This window comes from Lampris incognitus, chromosome 16 (assembly GCF_029633865.1).
Source record: "Lampris incognitus isolate fLamInc1 chromosome 16, fLamInc1.hap2, whole genome shotgun sequence".
NCBI lineage: Eukaryota > Metazoa > Chordata > Actinopteri > Lampriformes > Lampridae > Lampris > Lampris incognitus.
In genome coordinates, this window is record NC_079226.1 from 34,776,213 (window position 1) to 34,796,925 (window position 20,713).

Here is a 20,713-nt window from a genome sequence, read left to right on the forward strand (position 1 = left end):
AATGTGAACACATGTCACCTTCCAGCGCCTGGGCCCTGCCATCAGCACAGCGAGGGAGAGAGGTCCACTTGGACACAGCCGACCCCAGCGTGATGGCTACACAAACGGGGTAGCCTTCCAGCAAAAGCATTTACTCCACGTTCAGAGCTGCTTTAGTGTTGTATAGTATTGTGTATAGCAGTGGTTCATTGTATTCATCTCGTATTTGTATTCTATTCAGTTGTGGCTATGGTAAACACCCCCCCCCATGCATTCATGTGTATTTCTCTTTTATCTCTTTTGCTGGACATTGTATTTTAAGTACCAAATTAGTCCATTCATCCATTATCCAAACCACTTATCCTGCTCTCAGGGTCGCGGGGATGCTAAAGCCTATCCCAGCAGTCATTGGGCGGCCAGCGGGGAGACACCTTGGACAGGCCGCCAGGCCATCACAGGGCCGACACACACACATACACATTCACACCTAGGGACAATTTCATATAGCCGATTCACCTGACCTACATGTCTTTGGACTGTGGGAGGAAACCGGAGCCCCCGGAGGAAACCCACGCAGACACGGGGAGAACATGCAAACTCCACACAGAGGACGACCCGGGACGACCCCCAAGGTTGGACTACCCCGGGGCTCCAACCCAGGACCTTCTTGCTGTGTGGCGAATGCACTAACCACTGCGCCGCCATCAAATTAGTCCACCGAAATTTTGAATTTGGCTCCATCGACCTCACATTTGACCAAAGCAAATAATTTTAATCCATCCATAGCCTGTACCCGCCGAATCCAAGGGGGATATGCAAAGTCCACATGGATGGGGTGGAAATCCATTGACCTCATGACCTGTGACGGTGCTAACCGCTAAGCCACTGTTATGAGTATCTGATACATGTTTATGAAATAAAGGCTACGCTAATGAGAGAGCGAGAGAGAGAAAAGGGAAAGGGGAGTAACGTTTTATGCAAATCTTGTATCTACTTTCTGTTACCTGTCTCTTGAGGGGGAACTTGGAGAGTTTTTGCACAGGCGGCGTAGGCAGGGTTTTCTGCGTGGTCATCCGCATACGACAGAGGATGACGATGACCACCGCCAGGATGAAGAGCACACAGCCTGTCACGTAGATGAGGATTTCGGCGTAGTCGTCATCCTGGTCCTCGTCCACAGCTGCTTGAGGTCAGGGACAGGGGGTGTCGGGACAGAGTCGTCAGTGTTACGTGCAGATGTGGAGTCACACAGGCAGCTCATCTCAGACAAAACCAGTTACAGCCATGCACAGAGATCATCATGGTGATAATAGTGTAACTAAGGTTCAATACCCATTAACTTGCTATTAATCACACTTGTAAATAAATACCTATAAAATGTTGATTTTCCTCGGTAGCACATTTCAACTCTGCGGCGATTCACATCTTGCAATGCCCCAACTGTGAGCGCTAAACGGTTTTAGCGAAAGAACAACTATAAATCAAGGCTAAGCAACGACAGTCGGCGTTCAGACACTTTCATGCTGCACCGCAAACTTTCCACTCAGTTGTTGGGATAAGGTAGTGGTGTAATGGGCCTCCAGCCTCATTCTCCAGCAGGTAATTGCACCTATGACCCACTTATCCCCGGGGAAGTAATTATTGTGTCGAACATCATGCACAGAAATGCCTTGAAATTACCGTGTAGCCTGCAGACATCACAACAGAAGAGCTGCCTTGATTAAAAAGCCTCTTCCAATTGAGGCCCAGATTACACGTCTTGTTCTGCTAAAACTAAAAGGGCAATGGCAGACTCGCAGCGCAGTTAACACATGTTAACAAGCGACAAACATGGGTGCACGCCCGTACGATAATTATACAGAGGGTCTTCTGAAAACATGCAGAGTTGGAAGATTGTGCTACCGAGTAAAATATAAACTCGTCAAACCATAAAAAGCACACTTGTGACGTCTCCGACATTCAACCATAAAAGTAACCGGGGCGGGAAATTGCACAAAGAGAGACCGGACGCCCAAATAAAGAGAAAAAAAGAAATATACCTGGAAGCACCGTCAGCCAAGCAGAGTGGTAAGTAAAGCCTATTGAGTTCCCCGCTAGACAAGTGTACTCCCCTGCATCCTCAAAAGTTACATTTGACAAGAAGAGCACCTCTAGCTCCTTATCCGTGGTGTTAATACCATTGGTCTGCGGAGGATGAAAGAGAGAGAGAGATGGGATGGGATGGAGGAAGGACAGAAGGGGAGAGACAGAGGGAGAGATCGAGAGAAAACTTGGTGAGCCCAGAGATTTCATAGAGGGAGCACCAACACGAAATACACCCTGGGGGAAAGACAGAGACCCAATCCAGCAGCTTGAGGAGGCGAAAGAGGAGGCGGGACTGAGGGCTCGGGAGGGTCATCGATGCCGCCGCCCACGCCACCTAGAAGCAGCCACCAAAGCAGCACAGGTCCCTTCAACCAAACTGCAAAACGGACTCACTGGTTCAATCTGACAACCCCAGAGCCCGGCCACCAAAACCAAACTCTGCAGCTGGACCAGTCACATTTCCGAGGTTTGCTTTTGCACCGGGACTTGACAAATCAAAGCCGCCTGACACAGCCAGATCATCGTTTACATCGCTTTAAATCAAACCAGTGAGCTGTTTCTGCAGTTTACCTGGCTCCAAAAGCAGAAGAGAGCGCCCCCAACACACACACACACACACACACACACACACACCTTCACCGCAAGCGGCGTCCACAGCAATCAGGACCGCCGCCATTCCACGGGAGATGAATGAGGTGTCAGAAGGCAAACTAGCATGGCCTTGGACCAAAGCAGAAGACACCATCTGACCACGCATAAAACACGATCATAAAAGAGCATCATAACAGCTGTGTGGCTTTGGCCTTGGACGATTAATAAGTTGGTGTGACGACCAGCAGGGAGTGTGGTGTGGCGGAGGAGGGTGAATAGAGGTGGTGGGCGGGGCGGCCCATTAGACCGTTGTTCCCCAGGCTTCAGTAATGTGCAGCGATATGGAGCTTGAGTCACGAAACCAGGGTCCTGTGGCAGGCTCTCTCACATGGAGGGACATTAATACAGCTGGAAGACGCACTCCCCGGGGAAATCAATACCCATTTGTGTCCGTGTGTGTGTGCTTGTGCGTGTGTGGTTTTCTACATGCGGGAGGCTACACAAAGCTAAATTTGAAGTCCTAGCAGTAATTAGAAGCGTGATATTGTGTTTTCTATTTACTGGGACGGAAACCGAAAGGCCGAAAGGGTGAGATGGCAGATACAAGCGGGTGAGGTGAGTCTCCTCCGTAGGGTGTCTGGGCCCAGCCTTAGAGATAGGGTGAGGAGCCCGGACATCCGGAGGGAGCTCGGAGTAGAGCCGCTGCTCCTTCGCGTCGAAAGGAGCCAGTTGAGGTGGTTCGGGCATCTGATTAGGATGCCTCCTGGGTGCCTTCCTTCAGAGGTTTCCCGGGCATGTCCGACTGGGAGGAGACCCGGGGTAGACCCAGAACTCGCTGGAGGGAATACATGTCCAATCTGGCCTGGGAACGCCTTGGGATCCCCCAGGAGGAGCTGGATGGTGTTGCTGGGGAGTGGGATAGTTTGCCGCCACCGCGACCCGACCCCGGAGAAGCGGCTGATGATGAGATGAAGGGACGGAAACGAAAGCGGCACGGGGGCGGTTAAATGGACAAGACATGCAAACTAAAAAAAAAAAAAAACACCGGCCAAGCTTTTTAAAGCTCGGAAAACCTTGCAGGAGGACAGGAAGACCTCCATATTAGCCAGCCAACAAGTACAGGACAGATGCAGACCCACACCCAGCGGACACACGCACAAAAAAGGGGAAGGGCACCGGCAACCTGGCATGGAGGAGAGTGGATGGTGATGCTTTGTGGGGCCCCATGAATTACCTTGTTTGTGAATCTTAAGCCAGAAAGCGTTTTCCGACTTGCCTACAAAGTTAGAGGCCCGACACCAGTACTTGCCGGCGTCTTTCTCTGTCACGTTGGACAATTTGAGCTTATCGTGGGCCTCGGTGCGCCTACTGACATAACTCTGTGAAGGCAAACAGTGAGAGGCACAGTGAGACGCGCGGGTCTTGATCTGCCGATCAAACGCGCCACGGCGAGGCGAATCCTGCAAGAACACAGACAACGCACACGCACGGGACACAGACATTGGCACGCGTACAGTAAAAAGGGGGGAGGGGGGGGGGTCGTCTGTCGATAGATTAAAGGCGTTACAAAGTCGAACCTGCGGGGGAAAAAACACATCCATTTGCTGACTCAAAGCCTCGGAGAGCGTACAGTCAGTCGCACAAGCACGGAAAGACGCGCCGTCTTCCTGGTAGATTAAAGGAAGCGGAGTCAGTCAGTCTTGCAACAACATGGAGAACACACACACACACCGCACACACACACACACACCACACACACACAACCCAAACAGAGCAAGGCGCGCTATCTCCGGGTAGATGAAAGGGGTTACAGTACATCAGTCTTCCCAGATCACACTGGAAACACACACACACACACACACACACACACACACAGATAGGTCATGGCAGCCTCGCTAGTGAGGGGGAGACTGTGTATTAATAATTAACCAGGCAAAGCACATAAAGGCAGAAAACAGATCGTGTTTTTATGGCTGGTTAATGAGAAAGTCCAGAGCTCGACTCCAGCCCACTCGTGGAACCCAGAACCCCGAGTCGCCCACCGTTAACTCTCTCCCACTCATCAAAAGGCCCATTCAGACATTTCTTAAAAAACATCCTCTGTGACACCCCCCCTCCCCCCTCCCCCAGCCATACTCTACCACTTTATTTAGCTGCTATGCGCCACACACGAGACGTCGCACAACGTCAAGCTGAGCTGTGGTGGGGCAGAGGGGGAAAAAGAGGCACATGCAGAGCGCAGATCCCAGTAAATACTGTTTCAATTATGTGGTAGTCGAAAATAGAGTGTGGAGCCGCGGTCTGGGCACCCGACATGCTCTCTGTCTCTCTCTCTCTCTCTCCCTTTCTGTGGCTCCGTCTTTCTCTGTTCGTCTCCCTCTCTCTCTCTATTACCCCGTCTCTCCATCTCATTGGCTCCCTCTTTGTTTGTGGTTCTGTGTGTCTCCTCTCTTCATTTTATCTCTCCCCATGTCTCTCTTTCTCCCCCCCCCCTTCCCATCTTCTCTGTCTCTCTATTTCTGTCTTTTCTGTATCCCCATCACACATTTCTTCTCTATTTTCCTCCCTCACTCTTCCTTCATCCCCCTATCTTTCATTTTGTCTGTTTTCCTCCTCCCTCCTCTCTCTCTCTCTCTCTGCTGACTCTGCCCTTCGCAGTGTTCCTTCTCTCATTTTTTCCATGGCTTTTTTGGGTGCCTCTTCTCCTGCCTCCCCACTCTTCCCAGCTCTCTCCCTTCTCTCCCCCCCAACACACACACACACACACACACACTCTCTCTCTCTCCCTCCCTCCACAAACCGCGCGACGCAGCACATCTGACGGCAATGGCTCTGAACGCGGCGGTTTCACAGAGGCCGTCTCTCTCCCTGCGTGCCGCCACCACAGCAGTTAACTTAGTCCAAACCAGATGTTTGGTTTATTTCTTTGAGACAGAGAGAGAGAGAGAGAGAGAGAGAGCGGGGGAGAGACAGCGCAAGAGAGAGAAGGAGAGAGAGAGAGGGAGGGAGCGAGAGACAAAGAGAAAAGAGGAGAGAGCGCAAGCGAGAGGAGAGAAAGAGGAGAGAGAGAGGGGGAGGAAGCAAGAGACAGAGAGAGAGGAAAGAGAAAGAGGAGCGAGAAGGACACAGAGAGAGAGGGAGGGAGCAAGAGAGAGAGAGAGAAAGAGAAGACAGAGAGAGAGAAAGAGGGGACAGAGCGAGAGAGAGAGAGAGAGAGAGAGAGAGGCTAAATAAGAAAGTGAGAGACTTTCTTAACTTCTGATGGAAGTCTTCCTCATGGCTTCAGAATAAAAGCAGCCATCTTTATGAGCCTGTGTGGGTTAGGGTGTTGTCCCCAGACAGCAACGCTTTGTTGCTGCTGCTCTTTCTGAAAACACCAACATTTCCCTGAGAGGCGCCCAGACCTCCAAGTTATTCTCTCAAGTCCTTCACCCGCGTGTCTTTCTGCACGCATGCTCAATAATCCAGGTAAGAAACTGAAAGAAGGTTGGATCACTTCATCTGGATACGTCGTCTCTTAACAGATACGTGTCATCACTCATCTAAGTGACCCCTTCAGCCTCCACCTGGGGCGAACCTCCTCCTAAGACCATCTGACGCCTGCCCAACATGCTTTTTTTCAAACTTATTTTGAACAGGAGGAGTTGAGAGGGTGAGAGGTCTGACAGAGAAAGCGGCACCATCACGAAAATTATGTCGAAGACAAATAATGCATGACATCAGCGGTCCAGTATTGGATTAACAGGATTGTGGTCCAAATCCAAACCCGTCTCAACAGAACACTCCTAGTTTATTAAGGAAAATGGTGTTTTTTTTGGAGATAGTTGGTGTTTGATTGACATTTTTACAGATTTGACCCTGTGTTTTATAGAGATATCTAAATATGAACTTAATTTAATTCTTACTGCACAGTGGAAGTAAAACCGTCTGGATACAAGCTCCTCAATTAAATGGCACTGTGAAAACAGCCTGTAGGCCCGACAGACCCACCCGCTAAAAAAACTCATTAAGTAAGACATTAACAAGAGATTAATTAAGAATTAAATTATCACAGGCTTGTGCAACACCTTCTGAAAACTATTTAAAGCTACATTGGGGAAACCCTATACCCAATTAAGATGTAATTAAGATGTAACAAAAAAAGAAAACAAAAACAAAAAACAACACCCAAAAAACAGTGTGAGGGCCCAGAAGACTCACCTTGAGGATGTTAACATAGGGCCCCCCATCCGGGTCATAGCGGCTGCCGTTGACCTCAATGTGTTTTAGCCACTGGATGTGAGGCTGGGCATCACTGTAAACCTTACAGTGGAACTCCACATCGCTGCCCACGACCACTGTCTGATTGGCCGGTAGGCCAGCCTGGAGGATGGGCCTGTGAGGGGAGCGCTCTGATAGGGTGAGAGAGATAAATAGACGAGATAGAGAGAGAGAGAGAGAGAGAGAGAGAGAGAGAGAGAGAGAGAGAGAGAGAGAGAGAGAGAGAGAGAGAGAGAGAGAGAGAGAGAGAGAGAGATAGATAGAGAGAGAGAGAGAGAGAGAGAGAGATGAGGGGTTGGGGCAGGAAGTACATCAGCACAAAGTCAAGTGCTGTAGTTTTTTTCTATCACCTTGTCGTCACTGCACACATAGTAGGTATCGCGGGTGTAACCTCCTCAATTAGACTGTCTAATTCAACATGGTTTCACAATTTCACCTGTTTGTTGCAAAATTCAAAGGAAAAGTAAACGTTGTGACAAGCCGTTTCCGAGCGGTTGACCGTTTCCTTACCCAGCACGTCCAGCTGGTAGGTGTGGGTGATGGTGCCGTACTTGTTCTGCACCACGCAGGTGTAGTTCCCCCTGTCTGATGGCACGGCGCTCTCCATCACTAGACTCCACTGCTGGTGTCTCAGCTGATGCCAGGAAGGAGAAGGAGAGAGGAAAAAAAAGAAAAGAAAGGAAAGCAACGGGGTGGGGGGGGGGGGGGCAGGAAAACTTAGGGTGAGTAGGTGAAACATGGTGCTAATATCTTTCCAAGTTTTTGCAAAATTCTCCAACCAGAGGTCTGCTCAAACTGATGGGACCCTGTGGTGCTGGCAGATTAGCGCCAGGCTCTAATTTAGAAAAAAAATCAATCACAACGGGGCGTGGCTTGGGTCTCCTCGCTGTCGGTGTACAGCCAGTATTTGCATAAAACACTGTCAGCTGCTTCTGCGTCAGTTCTACACCCGCTCTTGTTTTCTGTGCACGTGATGCATGTGATTTCTGTGTATGTGATGCATGCGTGTTTGCTGAGGGAATGTACATGTGTGCTAGTGTAAGCCTTCAGGTGCCCAACAAGCACTAGATGTTGGGCTTGGAATTGGTGGGCCACGGGCACCAGTGATTGAACCGTAATCCGGTTGTTTAAAATGGAGCTTTAGCGGACGTTCAGTCAGGAAGACTGTCTTCTGCGTGCATAGGCCTGTAGTGATGCTCCTTATTTTATCCTGCCATTCTCGTAGTTCCCCTTGCCGTCATCATCTGGGGCTGTCGGTTGCACTGTCAGCTGTTCTCATCTATCCAGTAGCACAGCGACACACCTGCAACGTTAGCCTATCATCTTGCTGCCGGCTCTTTGTCTCTCTCTCTCCGCCTTTACTGCGTTCATACTGCTGTTATGCACGCCCCTCCACCCCCCCCCCATCACTGCCTAGTCCTCACAGATGCATCAGTTTCATCTCTTCATCAACCTCATCATCTTTATCAATCTCAGCAGACGTCATCAGCCACCTCCACCAGTGCCTGGACTCCATAGGGGGGATTTATTATGCTGCTGCTCAGGGCTGATGCCCCTAGATTAAAATCTCCGTCGTGTCTAAGCGCCGAAGACTTTCTTGACATGTATTAATTTCCACTAAATTATCTGTTATAATAAACAATTATCTTTACTTCATTCGCCGTGTCTCTTCTGATTGAACTATTATTACATTCGCCCCTATTAGCGTCGTTCTGGCAGGCTTGGATGTGGGATGTCCACGGCATGATGCCGCCCAATCTAACTATGTCCAATTAATAATGTAATAATTCTGACATTTAAATCGCTTTGTGTCCACAACATCCAATAAAATAATTTTGATAACAGTATCAAAAATGTTGTTTTTTTTAATCAAGTAACTCACATGTACTCGATCACATGTGCATCAGCTAGCTAGCCTGCCAAGCTAGCTAGCCTGTCGTGCTAGCTAGCTGACTATCGAGCCACCAACCACTCAAAAGAAATTAACACAAAGGACACTGAATTTTTCAACACCTCAGCCCTACAAGAGAGGACTCTCCCTGATTTAAATACAGGCGAGACATCACAATAAAAAGACACTGATGAGGTCGTCATACCTTCTAAATAGACGTGACGCTTGTGGAAATATAGCTGCCCAGTTTGGGTCCCCCCCCCCCCACTATAAGAAATCATCTCAGTACCGATGGCCATGAGTTGGATCAAAGCAGGCCTTCAGTTTCAGGTCTGTGCAGACCACCTATTTAAAGAGGGCGGTGGGCTTGTTTTATAGTATATGCAGATGTGCTACCAGATCATAAAGATGAGGTCAAATATTAGCAGCAGGTGTGATACCCTGATAAAAACTTGGGAGCAATTGTAGAGAATAGCAGTATACACGGCACACAGTTAAACTCAGGCCAGGAGTTGCAGAGGACATTAGAGCAGGTGTGTGATGCAAACACTGGAAATTCATTGACTAAAATATTCCTTTCCAAATGAGGAAAATGAAAGGAGAAGATGAGACGAGGCATTTTTCCCCAAGTTCCACGGGTAAACCTTGAGTTTCATATCAACACAAGATTTCAAGGAATTGGTTTTATGAAAAGCAGTACACCTACAAACCCCCAACATCTGAACATTCAGCTGGCCTAAACGAGCTAAACGATAGTGAAATTGGATCTTCAAACGGGGCAGGAATTGTTTGTTCCTTGGAAAATTGGTTCCAATGTGGCATCCAGAGCAATTCATATTAGATGAATAACGGGGCTCATTTCCGCACAATAATTTGATCTGGGTTGTGACTGGACGGCAGCAGCAGACAGGTACTACTGACTGACAGGTTCAGGAAAAGAACCCGAGGCTTTGTTCAAACACACGGCGAGCGTGGTCCGAACCGGGTCTTGATACAAATCAATAGGCCGAGACTCCGCAGACGGGCAGGCGGGGTGTCAATCATACCGATCACGTGGAAATACACTCAGCGTAAAGACGAGCTAAGTCCTCCTACCTCGCTGAACTCCTCCGACAAAGGTCAGAGTTACTGACGGCGGACGGAGTGATGTCAACGTGAAGGCTTCTCGGGGTGGAACACTTAACATCACCCGCGTAGGAAAATGTGCCGACTCAGAGAGAGGGCCAAGTGTTTTCACAAACGTTTAACCCCGTGCGTTTAGGTAAATGTACAGTCATTCATATAATGTATGTCATTGTGGGAAAAGGAGCCCTTTCCCCTGTTATGCTGCCCCCCCCCCCCGCCCCTCCTGTCCTACGCGCCTCTTGAATCTCCCGACTTGGAGGCGCATGCGGAAAATAATGTAAGAGTGTAAATATTATGCCTGTGTGTGCTTTCTGCAGTTGCATGGTAACATAGACCAGGCGGCGAAGCACACTGCCCCTGAGCGCTGGCAAATGAGGTTTGTTTCTTTTTTTCTTTTTTTTGAGATTGGTCGGCTGGCTCCACCCCGTCTATCCCCCGCCCCCCCACGTAAACCCCCAAACCCCCAACCCCGACACACACAGAGTCAAGCTGGAGTCAATGCCTGCTCTCATGAGAGGGATGAGTGACGCCTTGTGCTGTGGTAACTTCTGTGTGTGTGTGTGTGTGTGTGTGTGTGTGTGTGTGTGTGTAACAGACATGAAAGTTCTGAGATCTGGGGCCGTAAAGTTAATAAAAGGGGGTTTAAATATGAACTCGAGTCGTCTATCACTACAAAGCTGTCGTTAATATAAGCAAAGACCAGTTTTATCAGATTCATCAGACGTCAGATTTTCATTAAACTTACAACACTCCTGTGAAGTGTATTCTATACAATTATTTATACATATCTATATATATATATAAATGATTTATATTATTTATGTATCCCTCTCTCTGCTCTAAACGGCGGGTTACTCTGCTTTAATCTACAGGAGAGTTTACCTCTCCAGTCATTTTGCTCCCCGTCCATCTAATTAATATTTTTTTTAGAGCATGCCACTTGCCTTCCCATGTCGTACTGGCTAACCCCTGTTGAACCCATAGTATTAGTCCCCAAACGTGATAATCCCATCCAGTCCAATCATGCCAGATTCCAAACAGAATTAAATTATTAAGGAGCTTACTTTAGAGTCATACGAGGCTTTAAAGGTTTTAGGGCTTTGGCCGCAGAGCTATAGAAAGGTCGCAAGCCATTGGAATGGATGGGAAGTTCTACACTGCAAAAAATGTCTGTTCAAAACTTCATCTTTTAACGTTTGATTATTATCAAGGTGGAGCCCATTTAGACGTCTGGCAAAGACGTTAAAGAAAAAGGATTATGCTTCTGAAGGTTATCAAGTGGGTAGAAGTGTTACCCTTGAGAGGTTACTTAAGCTTGCAATGAGCGGCGAGATATTAATCTGATTCATGCCAGAATAAAAAATGCCAAATGGGGCAAGATATTTCCAAATGATTTAGACAGAATTCACCGTTTTCAGAAACATAAAACGATCTCGTGGTTTATTTTGAGGTATGCGCCACAATTAAAAAAAAAAGTGCATCGGAAACAAATGAAATTCTAGACGTTAACACTACCAGATGAAATCAAATGAAAGCCACTTTATTTTGCCATAGTACAGGTTACAGTTAAATCTGTTTTCTGCATTTTACCCATCTTATTGTGTAGGAGCAGTGTGCAGCACCCGGGGACCAACTCCAGTTTTCCTATTGCCTTGATTAAATGCTTAGTTAAGGCCCCCATCAGACAGAACATTTTTTGCAGGCTGCAAAACGTGAGGTGCACCGAAAAGGCAGCCTGCCTGCTGTCTTTTTTTTAAATTGTTGCTAGGCAACCACCGAATCACCTATCCTTAGCCTAACCATTATTTTGCTGTGTAGCAAACTCACAGATCTGTACTTTCTATTTTGGCTAGCCAAAGCTAGTTAACTTCCTAGTTAGTAGATAGGAAGTTAACGCACTAATTTGCCCCCCCGGCCTGCTGTTTTTTTTTTTTCAGATGATGGTAACTACGGTTGGTAAAGTCATAAAGCTCCGGGTATCCAGCAACATCCACCACTAGCTTGTCCTCCATGTTGTCGTCGCCACCACAGAAGGCCCGCCTCTCAATTCATCTGATTGGACAACAGGAAAAAACGCAAATGATGGTGGGCACTGTCGTACAACGTTCACTCGTAGTAAAACGAGCAAATTAACTACAAAAAAAAATAAAAAATATGATGTGACCACTCAGGGGCTCCGTACGTTTGTGCTCCGAGTCCAAGTTTTTTCAGCCTGAGGCGTTCAGGGTGCTCCTGCAAAAGCAGCGCGCAAAAAGGCTTCACTTTCATCGAAAACAATTACAAAAAAACACACCCCCACGCTGCTAAAAAGCGCTCTGTCTGATCGGGGGCCTAAGAGGGACATATTATTTGCAGTGTGTGGGTGAGTCAGAAACGAAGGAAGCTTGTGCTCCCTTTATAGTTGCAAGCCCTCAGTCTTCACCTCGCAAAATAGCCCTGTCAGAACCAATGGGGCCAGTTACCAGAATTTATGACCGTGTCAGAGCAGACCAGCAGCCTGGATCTGTGCTACTGTCTAATTTGACCAACAGAGAGAGGGGAAACGGATAGTGGTAACCCTAGGGCCTGGCCATTAAAGCTCCTAAAGTTTGTTGGTCTATCGCCAGAGTTTGGCCTTGCTCGCTGTAGCGTTGACAACAACACAGAAGAGGCCACTTTGAAATCTGAAGTGTGAGAGTTCACAGAAAAAAAATGTTAAGTGGTGAAACACAGAGGAGGACCAAAGGAATAAGATAATCCATCTTTCGATAGCCTTGGAGCATTTGGATAAGACGACAGCGGAGGAAATGACTAACCGTGGCAGCTCTAAAATTAAAAAAGACTCACTCCAAGAATAATCTCGCAAGGTGTAGAAATTCCTACCAGGCCTACCGAGACTCACAATCGAAGCTGTGTTAAAGAATCCGGATGGTGAAAAACGCGGATTTGAAGTGCTTAAAGTCTTAAAAGGCAAGGGTCTGGAGCCAGTTTAAGAGCTTTCGCCTTTGGAAACCTGTCAAAACACAGATTGAAAAATCAGTCCTGCGCTGACTGACCCTGAAAAACACAATAATTATATTGTCAACTTTTGTCTTGCTTGTGCCACCTCAGTTTAGCATGAGCACAATAAAATCCCTGCCACCATACGAGGCAGCACACAACAGCATCGCCTTGGCCTGTCAAAGACCACGGCTGGTCAATGGGCCGACGGCACGCCCATCCTTATCCAACCCCCTATCTGATGGCTCAATAGAGAGTTGAACCCTGACCTTTGGGCTCTGCCCTTCCACGGCGGAGGAGGCCCCGTCTGCCTCTATTGTCTGCCATGGCACACAACGCTCTGCCACATCTCCCTGCTGGAATTTATTTCTTTCTGCTTTACAAATTACCTATACATCCTGTTTACCCTTCAGTTTAAATCGAACAAATGTGCACTCAGTTGAGGAAACCAATGGTGTGCGCTCGCAGGCTTGAAATAAAAAAAAAAAGAAGAAAAAAGTGTGAGACTGTATTAGAGATGTATTGCAATGTACATTTATCCAACAGTAAAAAAGGCATATGTCACTGAAAAGTGATAAAATAGAGCGATCGATGTGTTATTTTGCCACACATTAGCATATCATACAGTATTTCTCCCCACCCTCACTCTTTCAGCTATACTGCCTTGGGAACACTTCAGATGAGGTCATTCAATCATAATGATACCCATTAGAATTCCCCGTCCATTGCATGTGCCACTTTAACTGACCCGGGCTGATATTATCTGTATCTATGTACCATTAGCTCACAAAGGAACCCATAAAGCATCTATACCCTCTGTAATGGTGTCCACTTAGCACGCTGAAATAGAAATATATCTATGGCACTGCTTGCACAATAAATAACTTTCGACAATGCAAAAATAAAAGTCCTTGTCCGAACTCGTTTCATCCTCTATTGCGTTTGAACATGTATTACAGAACAGTTGAAGACTGAATCTGCTAAATAAGGGGGGGTAAGTTGAGTTCACTAGCTTTTGTACAAACTCAGTTTATCTCCGGAATATTCTACACTTCAGCTACTTCATCTCAAGTGATGGGGATTTATGTTATTTTAAAGTCACTGTCATTGGTTTCCAGAAGAAAAAAACAGAAACCATACAGGAAACAGGCAAAAACACCTGTTTCCTGTATGGTTTCTTTTTTTCTTTTTTCCATTGTAGTCTCTTTGAGCAAAACAGGTTTGTGGGCTCAAATGGAAGGTAAAACAACTCATTCAGATAGGTAATTTTGCATTTAGCACTACCGTGCATCTGCAACACAGTGTTCAGCGCCTTCAGGCTGTCGAGCAGGCGGCAACAGGAAGCACTTCATAGAGACATAATGGCTTTTAATGCTCAGAACTTCCTTCTGGACCCTACAAATTTGGAGGCACTTTACTAAATAGCACATCTGCTGGTAGTGTCGGTGGTGAATCTTCCCACTAATAGTCATGTTGAATCAGTAAATCAGTAAGTTGGCTAGGGACACATGCCGAAACGCACACCGTAACACATGCACGTACAAGGAAACACTGGTAGGTTCGTGACAAAATTCTCTCATCACCTGTCAGGATCTTAAAATAAGACACGGTTGCGCCTCATTCAGCCGAAATTAACCATGGCTGTCAAATCAAAAATGATCTCGTAATTCAATACGAATGCAGAGAGGAGACTATGTGCACCTTGAGGGCCCCGCTGAAGGGATAGAGACTTTAGAGGGCCATTGTCAGGCTGTCAGGGCACGGGATGGGTCCTCACCCTGTAGATGAACTCATCACAGGCAGATGTGAGGCGGGGGTGATGGGGTGACAGAGGGCTGTGACACGAGGGACATGCCGCGCCGCAAAAAACCCCAAAAAAACTTTACTCCAAAGAGAACCAATTATGGACTTAGTCTCAAAATCTTAATTCTCTTTAAATGACTGATCTTATCTGCATGCAAGGCAGCACCATTGATTTTCTTTCCCATGTAACTTTGGTTTAAGCAAAGTCTTTCACGCCAAGTTTCAATGTATTGAAATGAGGCAGACCCCTCTTCACTACATCCAAGTGATGTTGCACGGGGAGCAAATAAAATTACCTTGTCACATTGTCTGATTTTTTTTTTAACTGGTATCATCAAAACAAAATACTTTGAGCCTCGATGACAGAATAGAGCACTTTTAAAAAGGAGACTTTTGTGCAGTATGTGAGTGGCGTGGTGGTGGTGGGGAACGGGTGGGACGGTGGGGGGGGGGGTTAGCTTTGACACAGGGACGGTGTGCAGCAGCTGCCCCTGACCTCCCAGATCAGGGCTGTGTCACAGGCCAGGGGCGGCCCCCTGTTCAGCTTGTCTGTCACCCGGCAGGCTGAGACTATAGAGGGTCACCCCTCTGTTCACCGCTCTTGAGGGTAGCCGAGACTGCGTTGTGATTGGCTAATGGGGATTCAAGCTTGCCCTGAGTCACATGGTATTTTCCGGATAAAGACAACATACATACGTCTTAATAAGACCTCATTCACAGCTTAGTGTCTCTATCAGCATCAGTCTCATTTTTAACAGAGTAATACCCGGGGTTGGGTTGTAACAGAATACAAGTATTATGTGCAAATTATCAATGATAAAACACAATAAAAACATCTAAAATACCACAGTAGATTCACCCTATGTGTCGTGGTTCATGCAATGCATTTGTGGGTACGTGTGTGTGTCTGTGTGCAGTTTCAGTGTGTACATTTGCTCCTCCCTGTCATAGCTTATGTCTTGTTCATGCAACATAAAACTCATAATAAAAACAGGGTGAGATGACGTTAAAAGGCCCCCACGTGAAACTAAAATGCCCAGTAAACCCATAGCGCCAACCCTGCTCCAAATTAAAAGCAACCTTTTAAAAAACGATTAATTATTTTCAAATCAGTATGCACATATTTCTTCCTGTACGCACCACATGTTAGTGCAGCCCAGCAGTAACTGTCACATGGTAAACCAGGACTGAGATACTGGCATGGATATATCAGTAATACCAAGGAATAAACAACAATGTGACATAAATGATATTCATGATACAGCGTAACTGTTTCACCCCTGCCTTTTGTAGATGCATTCTAAATGTAATCTGAATAAATTACTCTTTTAAAGTAATGTAACTGATTACATTTATGTCATTATATTCAGTATTCAGGCACTACATACTTCTTTCAAAGTACTCTGCCCAACTCTGATGAGAGGTATTCCCCTTACAGAGTCACATGACTTAGTTAGATCTGTTATGTCACCCTTTCCTTTTAAAATCCATTTCACCTTCTCTTCTCAGCTATGATATCATCTCTTTTCCAAGAACTTCTGTCTTAAGAGTTCATACTGTGATTAAAGGAATACTAGTAGGACTACTCGCAGCATGGAAAAAAATACAAAAACACTTGCTTTACTTGGCAAATACAGGAAGCAAGCAAGCAAGTACAGAAATGGTGCAGGTTGGAAACTGGTGCTGAGATGTCTCAGCTGCGTAATGATGATTCAACACTCAATATGAAGAAACACCAATGTCGACAAGTCATTTTGGCTCATCTTCAGTCTTCAATACCTATTTTCCTTAAAATAATTGAAAACGTTGCCAATGAAGCTTTACCTCCTCAAATAAATGTTACTCCTCCAGAATTTTTTTTCAATGACGTTAAAGCAAATGCACAATAAAGGAGAAGACTCAATTTAGTGTTAAGGAAAATAGCACCTGACTCAAACTGTTGACACAAGCCGATTTATACTGGAAACAAGCAAAATAATAATCCCATCGAAAGATTATTTCAACTTGTTCCACAAAAAATAAGATGTCGAGATCAGAGGTGGGGGACTTGAGTCACATGACTTGACTCGAGTCAAACTCGTCCCAAATTTTGAGGGCCCGAGACTTGTTCGACTAATGCTGATAAAATACTCGACTTGACTTTGACTTGGTATTCATGACTTGAGACTTGACTTAGACCTGAGACAGATGACTTGAAAGGACTTGACTTCTTTTTTTTTTTTTATTAAATATTTGCATTATTCTGGATATTTAGAAGTTTTGTTTTTTTGGAACATGACTGGGTGATTTCTAGTGCAATGCGTGCAAACCTGGCAACCTCCTAGGAAGCAGCAGACCAGTAGAGGTCAACACACGAGGCAGCTATCATGGAGGGGGCTCGTCCGAAAAATAATAAAATTTGGATTCAAGGATTATGTTGTCGATGATGGTAGAAAGAAGAGAGCAGTGGTGTGAAATGTCTGCAGCTCAAAAGTTAGTGACATGACCACAACATGCAACTTCATCCATCACTACAAAACCCACAAACAAAGGGACGTGAATGTGTCTTTTTAGCTAACTTATTTGCTGGTCAAATGTTAGCTAGAAAGCTAACATATATTTAAGCTATGTTAGACTTGGCTTTGACTCGGTTATGCATTTTATTGAGAAGACATATCGTTAAAGACAATCGGGTGTCTGATTCGGGACCATATAAACAGTTAAACTACGCAGGAGTGTTACTAGCTAACACGGCTGCTTGCTCATGACTTAATGGTTACAGGTGTAATGTTAGCCTTCTTATGACATGCCATTGTACCCCTTTCTCTGCCGTTTTAAAGCACCTCTTTAATAAGCCATTAATTTGAATTGTGTGCCCGCTCTGTTGCAATCACTTTGCAGCCAGTGTTGTTACAGCTGTGCAAAAATCCTAGAGACCTGGCTAATGCTAATAATGCATCATGGCCACTGCCGTATTAGAAACAACCCAAAATGGCTCCCCCTGTAAGCAAGGAATCTCTTAACGAAGGAAGGGTCATTACGTCAAGGTGTGGCGCGTGAACGTACATTGGTGCCACAGTTGAAAAGCTCTCGGCGCAGTTAGCATAGCGGTGACTGGGCAGACCACGCCACCTCTTCCGTCTCAGTTTCACACTTTTATCAATTTCATGTCAAGTTTCATAATCAAATCAATTCACAACCAAATCAAGTTTTAAATCAGTTTCACAGTTTTATCAATCTGGGTAATGGAAGCATCGGTATTTTGGTGTGTTGTCATTTAGCTAGGGTTTCATGTGTTTTCAAAATGCATTTTGTTTGATTTTTATGTTAATTTCATAATTCATTTGCATGCAAATCACATTAATGTTATGCTAGATTCATAAGAAGCTGGAGCTTCATATGCATATGTGATTGAAGTTAGTAACAGACTACTGTTAGTAAGTTAGCTAAACTGTGATAATAGCTTTAATAAATGAACTGAGCACGTTAGGTAATGTTATGTAACTCAATCTACGGTTTTTCATATGGTGACCAGTTGTTGGGTTTTTATATACTTGTTTTTATTTTATACACTATTCAGCTGTATGTAGCTTTGATGCAATACTTGTTTGTGCACAGAAACAGTTAAGTAGGAAAACAATGACACAGTGTCGTATGAGTTCATGAGCCAAGGAGAAATGATGTGACCCTCCTGAAAGGGGACCAGGGCAGGAGGCTTGACATCATGAAGTAAATTGTTTGTGTAGTACTTCTGTTTTCACTTTAGAGCCCTTTAGAGCTATAGGGCTATATCATAATTTCAGAGCCTAACTCTACATTGTTGTTTATGTAGGAGGCTTGTTATTGATTGCCACAAAATGTCAAAATATCAGTAAGATTTATAGGGTGTGAGCAGGCTGCAACAGTTGTTAATGTTAAAAATAAAAGTCAACTTTTCACAACCGCTGTCTCTGAACTGATTTAAATGTGGAAACTGGGGTAAATTATAAGAATTTCACACGACTTCGACTGGTGACTTGCTTGACATGGGCAATGACTTGCCTTGTCTTGCTTGACTTACAGCAGGGACTCGACTTGCTCGATTCTCACCACAGTAACTTGGGACTTGCTCGAGACTTGAAGGTTAAGACTCGAGACTGGCTTGTGACTTGCACATGTGTGACTCAACTCCCACCTCTGGTTGAGCCCCAGTGCCAAATTATCTCATTAAGATGGAAGATATTTTGCACTCAGACCTCGCTATTATACTTTTAAGGGTGTTGCTGGGAGAGTTATTTTGCACGGAGGGCATTTGCGGATTTGTGAGGGAACCGGTAAGACTGGTGAACAGATGGAACAAACATTTTGAGAGTTTTGACGAGTCAATTTGGGATTATTTTGCTGCTAACGATGCACAGACAACCTTTATCAGCAGCAGATCTTTGTGCATAATAAACACACTAAAGGGTTCTGTCAGAATGCTACTCCAGCTCAGCTCTGCCTGCCTTGAGGGCTCTAAACAGGTGTGTATAAATCTCTGGGTATGTGTGCATGTGGGTATAGGCAAGTGTCTTGTGTGCATGTGTGTGTCTGTATCTCTGCATGTATCTTTGCATCCATGTGTCAAGTGTGTGTGCGTGTGCATGCACGTGTGCGTGAGTGTGTGTGTATGAGTCTGTGTGTGAGCGTACATGTGCACGCTGTATGTGTGCTAGTGTGGGTATGTGGGTGTATGAAGAGAGGGGAGAGTGGGGACAGAGAGAGAGAGACAACTGCAGTGTGTTTGCTGGGAGCAGATGTTGAGGATCTCTGTAAACTGTTAATAGCTCCAGGATCTCATTACATTTAACCCCTTAAAGGTCAAAATCATCAGCGGGCGCACACAGACATTATGCTAGCTTGCCATTTGTTACGTTTAGCATATTCTGAGAGTTGACTTTTTATCAAAATGTGTTCTTTGATTCGACAACATTTTTGATAGTGTAGTCGCCCCGCACTTTGCCTCACTGATCTAGAACCATTCAATTCATACACCTGCTTAAGTACATTCAGGGTCACCGGGGGGGGGGGGGGGGGGCACATAGCTGGTCCATCACAGGACAAAAACACACATACCCATTATCACTACAGGGTCTCTGTAGCCTGTATGATGCATTTCAATTGTTTTGGAGCAGGTATCGAGCGTTTCAGTGAAGGAACATGGAAGTCGACTGGAGCACTGTTTCTTTAAGCAGTGTCCTTCCAAATCCCGGTCCGATGTTTAGTGAGGGTTCGATGACAAAACAGAGCACAACAGCTGCAGCCATGCTACTGTCAACGCCGCTCCATCACGCATGTATCTGTGGACCGCTCCCCTTTCAGCACAGCCATTTGAGATGCCAGGATCCCCTCTATATTTATTTGAGAAGGCTTAGTCAGGGCAAACTCAGGTTAGATCCCGGTAACGCGCCTCTGGCATTATACTCGGGGAAGACTTGGTTAGTTTTGCACTCATATCAGCTGGAGCCTGCTTCACATGGAGACAGTTTGCATGATGCAACTTCCCAGTTTGCACAATGCAACTTCCTAGTTTGCAGGATGCAACTTCCCAGTTTGCAGGATGCAACTTCCCAGTACAACCACAGTTGTTTATTTTGGCAACTAAGCGGCTTCACTGGAGCAGCAGGGGAGATGTTAAATGCCTTGCTCAACGGCACTTTAACGATGATTGAGAGAGAGAGAGAAAGGTGGGTAGCATTACCTAAACCACTTCTCACCCCAGACATATTTGATGCATTCTGGTCTGGATGTCTGATCACAACCTGGCGCCTGGAGGACCACCACCAATACTGTAAAAGTGATACCCGAAAGCCGTCTGACTCACCTTGATTCCCCCCATCCTCTGCTCGCCCTTAAACTCCTTGCCGTTCTTCAGCCAGTGGATGGTGGGTGTTGGATTGCCGGCTGCGGCGCAGCGGAACTTCACCGTGTTGGCGGCGGGAATAGCCAAGAGCTTTTTGTCCATTCGGTCTGGCCGTGTCCAGTACGGCGCCTCTGTTGGTA

At 45.9% G+C, this 20,713-nt stretch overlaps 1 protein-coding gene across 2 annotated transcripts in view; it reads right to left on the reverse strand.

Moving 5' to 3' along the window:
- fgfr3 (fibroblast growth factor receptor 3) overlaps positions 1–20,713 on the reverse strand; it is a 68,114-nt gene that overhangs the window by 16,687 nt on the left and 30,714 nt on the right. Inside the window, exons 4-8 of one of the 2 annotated variants that reach the window (XM_056296262.1) lie at positions 20,535–20,704; positions 7,426–7,549; positions 6,856–7,046; positions 2,019–2,163; positions 974–1,159 (exon numbers count right to left, since the gene is read on the reverse strand). In XM_056296262.1, the coding sequence (XP_056152237.1) occupies positions 974–1,159; positions 2,019–2,163; positions 6,856–7,046; positions 7,426–7,549; positions 20,535–20,704 (816 nt within the window). The remainder of the gene's footprint in view (positions 1–973; positions 1,160–2,018; positions 2,164–6,855; positions 7,047–7,425; positions 7,550–20,534; positions 20,705–20,713) is intronic. The other variant, XM_056296263.1, reaches the window with a different exon arrangement.